This window comes from Anoplophora glabripennis, unplaced genomic scaffold, assembly GCF_000390285.2.
Source record: "Anoplophora glabripennis isolate ALB-LARVAE unplaced genomic scaffold, Agla_2.0 scaffold1766, whole genome shotgun sequence".
Lineage (NCBI taxonomy): Eukaryota > Metazoa > Arthropoda > Insecta > Coleoptera > Cerambycidae > Anoplophora > Anoplophora glabripennis.
The window spans coordinates 1-9553 of NW_019417850.1; the positions used below are offsets into that span (position 1 = coordinate 1).

Sequence of the window (9553 nt, forward strand, 5' to 3'; positions counted from 1 at the left end):
GAGTTGTCCTCTCTCCTAATGAGTCTTGTGTCTAAAAAGGGTACACTCTTATTGGTGTCCTCTCGTTCGATGGTAAATTGTAAAAAAATTTGGTTTTTAACTTAGACAGCCGTCTAATTTTTGGCTTTATTTATATATATATATATATATCTGAGGGAGCACTTGAAGTTTTCAATAGCTATAACCCTTTTTTACAATTTACCATCGAACGAGAGGACACCAATAAGAGTGTGTAAGAAACTTTCTTTCGTTATAACTTTTCGACTGATACTTAAATTTTCTTTATAGTAATAGCTTTAAAAAAAGCCATAAAACTTTTGTGTGTTATTACTTTTCTATAGCTATCCTATTGTAGGAGATAATCGGCCGTTTCCATACATATCAGCGACCCCCAACTAATACCTACATATCTATCACTGACTTACCAATTTCAGCAAAAGAACATCTAAAATATCTCTAGTAACGTCGTCTATTACCTCAAAACCTTTAACGGTTGCAGTTTTGAGGCAAAGCTTGCACGAAGTTCCTTGAACAACAGCCATTGCAAAAATTTTCTTTGAAATGTAAATATAAAACCGTAACTTGTGTTAGTTATTTAACCTCAATGGAAACAGAATAGAATTGACAGTTATTGTCCTTCTTCTTCTTCTTCTGTTATCGGGACAACAAGAATGGTAAAACTCGTCTATAATTCTTGCACAAACAATTCTTCTTGTACACAGCACTAATTTGGTTCTTCAGAATATGGCGCTGTTGGTTTACATCTGAAAAACCTGTTTTTTGTTCTTGAAGACGCTTTGCAAATAATTACGGTTGCATTGCCTGTAATAAGTGAAGTTTCCAATTTACTTGACAAAAAGTAGTAACTATAATGTATTTTGCATTTGAAAATTTGTATCAGATTNTCCTACAATAGGATAGCTATAGAAAAGTAATAACACACAAAAGTTTTATGGCTTTTTTTAAAGCTATTACTATAAAGAAAATTTAAGTATCAGTCGAAAAGTTATAACGAAAGAAAGTTTCTTACACACTCTTATTGGTGTCCTCTCGTTCGATGGTAAATTGTAAAAAAATTTGGTTTTTAACTTAGACAGCCGTCTAATTTTTGGCTTTATTTATATATATATATATATATCTGAGGGAGCACTTGAAGTTTTCAATAGCTATAACCCTTTTTTACAATTTACCATCGAACGAGAGGACACCAATAAGAGTGTGTAAGAAACTTTCTTTCGTTATAACTTTTCGACTGATACTTAAATTTTCTTTATAGTAATAGCTTTAAAAAAAGCCATAAAACTTTTGTGTGTTATTACTTTTCTATAGCTATCCTATTGTAGGAGATAATCGGCCGTTTCCATACATATCAGCGACCCCCAACTAATACCTACATATCTATCACTGACTTACCAATTTCAGCAAAAGAACATCTAAAATATCTCTAGTAACGTCGTCTATTACCTCAAAACCTTTAACGGTTGCAGTTTTGAGGCAAAGCTTGCACGAAGTTCCTTGAACAACAGCCATTGCAAAAATTTTCTTTGAAATGTAAATATAAAACCGTAACTTGTGTTAGTTATTTAACCTCAATGGAAACAGAATAGAATTGACAGTTATTGTCCTTCTTCTTCTTCTTCTGTTATCGGGACAACAAGAATGGTAAAACTCGTCTATAATTCTTGCACAAACAATTCTTCTTGTACACAGCACTAATTTGGTTCTTCAGAATATGGCGCTGTTGGTTTACATCTGAAAAACCTGTTTTTTGTTCTTGAAGACGCTTTGCAAATAATTACGGTTGCATTGCCTGTAATAAGTGAAGTTTCCAATTTACTTGACAAAAAGTAGTAACTATAATGTATTTTGCATTTGAAAATTTAGATCAGATTTAAAGTAAATCGTAACCCTATCAAGTACTTCCAGCATTCCAAACATTAGTACCAGCAGATAATCTTTTATTTGCGTGGCCACCACGTTCTCCTGATTTAAAAACTATAACCTATTTTTAATTAGTAATAATTTTTTTTTGTTGGTCAAAACATTATTAAACGTGTCCAAAAGTGTTTACGAGTCGATGGAATTATTTTGAACGTTACATACTGATTACATCCACAAATAAAATTTAAACCAGCTCTTTTTTTTTGAAAAGTTTTTAATCATTTCGTTTTCCCATTTTGCCAAGTAGATAGCGCCATCTATCAATAATGGTAGACACTACCTTACATAGCCGCCTCGACTGAAATTATACATATACAGAGTGTTTCCAACAACGACCGCCTATAAATTTAAAGTATACTGTAATATTTATTATCATATATTAACACCAATTTTACTCGAAAGATGGCGCCACAAATTTAATTCCTAGACCTAGAATTCTAGAATAATTATCATTTTGGTTCAGATCAATTTACAGATTTTTATATACAGAATAAAAACTGCGTAAAAACAAACAAAAGTTTTAAACACAGTTTAAAACAGTGTAATGCGTATGTACTGAAATTATATTTAATTCATTTAATGCTACAAACATATATAATCATATAATAGTGCACAATAAAATCTAAAGATTTAAATTTATATTTAGGCCTTAAAATAATACTAAGAAAATACAATAGGGAACAGTGTTAATACAATAATGTTTCTTTCCACTTGTAACCCTGTTCCCCATATACAAATTACGAAGAATTAAGTGAAATTATAAATTACATAGGACGTAGGGTTAATTTTAAATGTGTACATATAAAAATTAAAGAGGTCAAAAAAAAAAAATAAAAAATAAATGTAACAAATAAACACCTATTTCAACATAGAAAATAAAGGTGGTTACTGCAAAATTCGTTCAGCCAACAAGCCAAAGTCGTCATAATCTTGCCATCCACATGTACACAACTCCTATTCATGACAACACAAATAATTTAGGACAGGAAAAATAATGAATATCAAGCTGGAAGAGTGAATTGACTTTGTACAAATACGATTTAAATAAAATAAAAAACCTCCCACTACCAGGTACATTATAATTTTCGAAGCATTGCTTTCTGGTTTACCGCAACGCTTGTCTCAAAAATCATGTGGGCAATCGAATACTGTGTTTCCGAGGTAGAAGTGAAAAACGGGACAAATAATATTGCTAAAAATTACCCATGCATCAGAATTGCAAGAGAAGGACATTTTGAACATTTTATAAAGATATTTCAAAACTTCTGACGTATTATCTAACTAAAACGATGTTTATTTATTTCTTCTTTTCATTAGAAATTTCAGTTTACAAGTCTATACGCCATCGGCAACACCGCCTAGTTGATCTTTCAACGTGAAAATACCACTATACTTGTACGTTTGAACCTGAGGATCTTTATGCTTCAGTTGATGCCTTTTGAGATATTTCTTGTTTATAGTTTTGTAGTCGCACTCCTTACACCTGTACATTTGAACCTGAGAAGGATCTTTGTGCTTCAGTTCATGCGATTTGAGATATATCTTGTATATAGTTTTATAACCACAGTCATTACACTTGTACGTTTGAACCTGCGAAGGATCTTTGTGTTTCAGTTGGTGTCTTTTCATGTGACCTTTGTATTTAGTTTCGAAATCACAGTCCTTACACCTGTACATTTGAACCTGAGAAGGATCTTTATGTTTCAGTTGGTGTTGTTGCATAGCACCCATGTATTTAGTTTCGTAATCACAGTCGTTACACTTGTACATTTGAACATGTAAAGGGTCTTTATGTTTCAGTTGGTGCTTCTTGATATACGGCTTGTATGTAGTTTTGTAACCACAGTCATTACACCTGTACGTTTGAATCTGCGAAAGATCTTTGTGTTTTAGTTGGTGATTTTTCATATAAACCTTGTATTTAGTTTCGTAATCGCAGTCATTACACCTGTACGTTTGAACCTGCGTAGGATCTTTGTGTTTCAGTTGGTGTCTTTTCAAGTAACCTTTGTATTTAGTTTCGAAATTACAGTCCTTACACCTGTACATTTGAACCTGAGAAGGATCTTTATGCTTCATTTGGTGCAGTTTGAAACTACTCATATAGTTAGTTTCGTAATCGCAGTCGTTACACTTGTACATTTGAACCTGTGAAGGGTATTTATGTTTCAGTTGGTGCTTTTTGATATATGTCTTGTATATAGTTTCGAAATCACAGTCCTTACACCTGTACATTTGAACCCGAGAAGAATCTTTATGTTTCAGTTGGTGTTGTTTCATATCACTTTTGTATTTAGTTTCGTAATCGCAGTCCTTACACCTGTACATTTGAACCTGAGAAGGATCTTTATGTTTCAGCTGATGCCCTTTGATACAATTGTGGAATTTAGTTTCGTAATCGCAGTCGTTACACTTGTACATTTGAACTTGTGAAGGGTCTTTATGCTTCAGTTGATGCCGTTTGATATAACTCTTATATTTAGTTTTGTAATCACAGTCATTACACCTGTACGTTTCAACCTGCGAAAGATCTTTGTGTTTCAGTTGGTGACTTTTCATATTATTCTTGTATTTAGTTTCATAACCGCAGTCTTTACATCTATACATTTGAACCTGTGAAGGATCTTTGTGTTTCAGTTGGTGTATTTTCATATAACACTTGTATATAGTATTGTAATCACAGTCATTACACTTGTACGTTTGAACCTGTGAAGGATCTTTGTGTTTCAGTTCGTGTTTTTTCATTTCAAACTTGTATTTGGTTTCGTAATCGCAGTCTTTACATCTGTACATTTGAAGCTGCGAAAGATCTCTATGTTTCAGTTGATGCCGTCTCATATAACTCTTGTATATAGTTTTGTAATCACAGTCATTACACCTGTACGTTTGAACCTGCGAAGGATCTTTGTGTTTCAGTTGGTGTTTTCTCATTTCACCCTTGTATTTAGTTTCATAATCGCAGTCGTTACACTTGAACTCTTGAGCCTGCGAAGGATCTCTATGTTTCAGTTGATGCCTTTTGATATATTCCTTGTATTTAGTTTCGAAATCGCAGTCGTTACACCCGTACATTTTGACCTGTGAAGGATGTTTATGTACCAACTTGTGTCTGGTAAAATGTGTCTTATTCTCCGATTGGTAAGTGCAACCATCACATTTATAAATGAGCAGTTGTGAAGTGTCCTTATTCGGTAATGCGGTGTATTTGGTTTTATAGTCACATTCTACACGATTGGTTGAGTTTTTGTGTTTTATATAGTGACTACTAAAACTGACCTTCCGCTTTGTTTTGAAATCACAAAAGTCACACTCGTACAATCGTCCTCCAGATGCACTTTTGTGTTTTACCTGACTCTTAGCAAGCTCATACCTGTGCCTTGTCTTGTAATCATATGATCCGCATCGGTGCATACACATTTCCGAAGGATTTTTCTGCCTCAACCGAGGTTTCTGAAAAAATTTTTTATTTTCTGTTTCATACTCACACGATTCACATTTATATGCTTCCGAATCGTTCTCGTGTCTCGCACGGTGTGCTATAAAACGGCTCTCGCTTCCAGTTTCATAAATACATTTATTACATTTGTAAAATACTTTGTGGTCCTGCTTGACGTTCGTATTACACTCGTTTGTCAATCTATTCTCATGTTTACATCCATCCTCTTCTGCATCTCTAAGGACACTCTTTACGAATGATTCACTATCGGAGCTCTGCAGCGGCGAGTATCTAAAAAAATTACATATACAGGGTATTTTCCAATGTAAAGTGTTGTGTTAATGCTAAGGGGTCATAGGTTATTCCAAATGCAATTATGCAATTTTCTGAACTTCACAAGACATTGTTTCAGTTTTATTATCATATAAATCAAATTTTTTATGACAATTAGGTCATATTTTTATTGAAGATATGTTAAAAATAATTAATTATGCGAAAACCCTCAGAAATACAAAAAACTTATGCAAGCGATGCAAAATTAAATAAGATCTGGAGTTATGCGGTTACCTTTTTAGGCCAGTCATTATAGCTTTTTTTCCCCACGCATTCGCTAGACTGAGTAATAGAACGCATCGCCGCTGTCGTCTTTTTTGCAATTAAATAGTTGAATTCACCTTAATGTTAATGTAGGACATGAAAATATAGCTTTTAATGTATACTCTTGCCAAATGTCGGCTCTTAATATTAATAATTAAGGTCACTGCGATTAAATAAAAAAAAATTATCTCAGCTTCTAATCAACTTAAAACGATTTTTTTTTTAAATTCGAAGAAAAATAGTACTAACTAAACTATAGAGGTTACTATTTCATTTTATAATAATTACCTATCTTAACAATTCAATAAATATTAACATTTTTTCAAAGTCATTTTTAAACAAATTAAATTTGAAAAATTAAATTCTCAGTAAATGCATATGTTAATACAACTATTTAGGCATAAAAACAAGTAATGATCGAAAATATACAATGCCTTTGAGCTTGGGCAAAATTTTTTGAAAATAGCATCTTCTTAGATAAGAATTTCTGCCCACGCCAAACCAATGAAGCCTTCGGGTTGAAATTTTTACCACTTATTAAGGGTGTAAAAAGTCTCAAAAATCTTGAATTACAAGTGTCTGCGATGAAAATTGCATTAATTAGCAATTGAAAAAAAACGGCCATTTTTGACCATTTTTGAGCTCTTGCGCATAAACAAACTATCGGAATTTAATCGGACTTATCTCATTTTATAGGTTTATTTAATACCTACCTTTTTCGTATAAACTTTTGTTCGCTATGAATAATAGTTTTTTTATGCGAGTCAAAAAACCACTTTTCCATAACTTTGAACATTGTTTAAACAAAGTTTCCCAACTAGCCTCGAGTTGATTTTTTGATATTTTGTTTATAACACCTTTCCGAACAATATTCCAGAGAAATGTCTAATAATATTTTTTTTCCCGAAACAGGTTGTTTCATGTCTATAATGACTAGACTATTTAAATTATTGTTAAAATAGTCTTCTCTTACCTGCTTTCCTCATCTTCCGATTTTATGTCGATACTTTCAGCTTTGATCGACATTTCCATCTCGCTGATATCGAATTCCTTGTCCTGGTCTTCAGTCTTAACGAATAAATCAGATGGTGACGTATCTATCTGACCTTCTGTTGCTGCGCTATTAAAAATACCTATAACTTTTTCCTGTACTTGCGAGCAATTTTTTAGGAAAGTATTATGGGTGCACACAGAATCAAAGCATTCCTTACATACAACGGGATCTTTGATGATATTTATATTCTAAAAAGTAGTTTGAATAAATTGTGAAAAATTTAACTATTTAATATCATTAATACCATTTCAGGAGCCAATTTCTCGATAGCTTCAAGTTCCTCTTCACGTATGCACCTAAACTCACCTTCTACTGGATCCATACACAATCGACATATTCTCTGACCATCTGAAATATCCATTGACTCGCTGGTCTTTTCCTTCATATACGCATCTCTTATATCGAGCTGTAACATTTTTTCACAATCCACATGTGGAATAATTGTGTAATCAGTATTCAGACAAGTTGACTTAAATTCGAATGCTGCGTTTAACTCTCTTCTGCAGACGTTACATATAACCTCTTTGCCATTGCTATCAAATTTCTGAAATATATGCAACTTTAACCAAAGAGAAAGAAAATAACGTTGGCAGAAAATATCAATTATTGTTAAGTCGCTGTAATGTGTTGAGTTGTGCGAATTGATATAACGTGGAAGTCTTCTTGAACCTTTTGTTTAATATTAAAATATATTTATTTTCTTGGGAATTGGGTTCTGGTGTGATAGTCGTTAAAAAAAGGATAAAAGAAACAGCAGTGATTTCTTTCTTGACGTTTCGTTCCTGATCAGGAACTTTTTCAAAAGATTTTTATTGTTAAAATTATATATATAGTTAATTATTAAAACCTAAAATACAACAAAATCTACTTAATATTTAGAAACATTTTTTTCCCCTTTTCAGTAAATACAATTAATCTAATAAAGATATAATTTTGATAATACATACCTAAAAACAAACTACATATAACCAACTATGCATCAATCATCGTAACAGTAGACCAATTTTCAGAATATAATATTATTATGGTTTTTTTAAATTTTATATAATTTTAACAATAAAACTCTAGAAAAAGTTGATTAGGAACGAAACGTCAAGAAATAAATCGCTGCTGTTTCTTTTATCCTTTTTTTAACCGACTACCACACCAGAACCCAATTCCCAAGAAAGTAAATATATTTTAAATTAAACAAAAGGTTCAAGAAGATTTCCATGTTATATATTCTAGGGTGCTTCATTTGAAACGTACATTACTTTTTTCGCTTCATTGACGAAATATTGCTCTAAACATTGGAAAAAAAATTCTTATCAAAATTGTTTCTTCATAAAGTGAATGAAAATTCGTTATTTTACACTGAAATTTTATTCACCGATGAAGCCAACTTTTCCAGAAACGCCATCCAAAACTTCCACAACAATCACATTTGGGCTGAAGAAAACTCACATGCAATCTTGGAATCCCGTCACCAGGAGCAGTTTTCCATTAACGTGTGTAACCTCCTTAAATATTAGCACGTTATTAAGAAACACCCTGTATATATGATATAATAAATTTATTTTCTTGAGTATCGGGTTCTGATGTGATAGATGAAGATGAAAGAAATAGCGACAATTTCTTTCTTTACGTTTCTTTCCGGTTCAAGAATTTTTTCAAAAGACTTTTATTGTTAAAATTATTATATAAAATCAATTAATTAAAACCTAAACAACCATTTATGTCAGTTTTTCTTTAGCATATACACATCAACTATTCAAAATTATAATAGACTTTTTTTAAATAATTCACTAACATTACCCTTTTTCATTTTAAATTTGAAATATGCTTGAATTTTTTTATTCCTAATGTCAGGACAATAATTTTAACAGAGAATGTGGTACTTGGGCAGGCTGAAAATGAAAATGAAATATATTATACCACTAAACAAAACGTTCAATGCATGATGTGATAAATGAATTTTGTTTAGAATTTCGAGGAGAACTGAAATATGGAACAAAATACAGGGTGTTCCAGTAAAGAAAAAGCAACAGTTTCGTCATAACTTTTCGACACTTAAATTTTCTTTACAGTAATAGCTTTAAAAAAACACTAAAACTTGTCTTATGATTTTTCGATAGCTATCTTACTTTAGGAGATAATCGACCGTTTCCATACAGATCAGCGACCCGGAACTAATACATATCTATCACTGACTTACCAATTTCAGCAAAAGAACATCTAAAGTATCTCTAGTAACGTCGTCTATTACCTCAAAACCATTAACGGTTACAGTTTTGAGGCAAAGCATGCACGAAGTTTCTTGAACACCAGTCATTGCAACAATTTTCGTTGAAATGTAAATATCAAACCGTAACTTGTGTTCCTTGTTTAACCTCAATGAAGACAGAAGACATCGAATAAAGTTATTGTTCTTCTTCTTCTTCTGTTATCGGGACAACAAGAATGGTAAATCTGAAAAACCTGTTTTTTGTTCTTAAAGACGCTTTGCACATAATTATCATTGCATTGTTTGTATTAAGTGCAGTTTT

At 32.1% G+C, this 9553-nt stretch overlaps 1 protein-coding gene across 1 annotated transcript; it reads right to left on the reverse strand.

Moving 5' to 3' along the window:
* Positions 1-3276: 3276 nt before the first annotated feature.
* Positions 3277-9348, reverse strand: LOC108915532 (hunchback-like protein). The gene is made up of 5 exons (XM_018721589.2): positions 9223-9348; positions 7273-7572; positions 6948-7216; positions 5290-5668; positions 3277-3531 (listed from the first exon to the last, which is right to left on the reverse strand). The coding sequence occupies exons 1-5, from the start codon at positions 9337-9339 to the stop codon at positions 3277-3279; spliced, it is 1320 nt and encodes a 439-aa protein (XP_018577105.2). The 5' UTR covers positions 9340-9348.
* Positions 9349-9553: the final 205 nt, after the last annotated feature.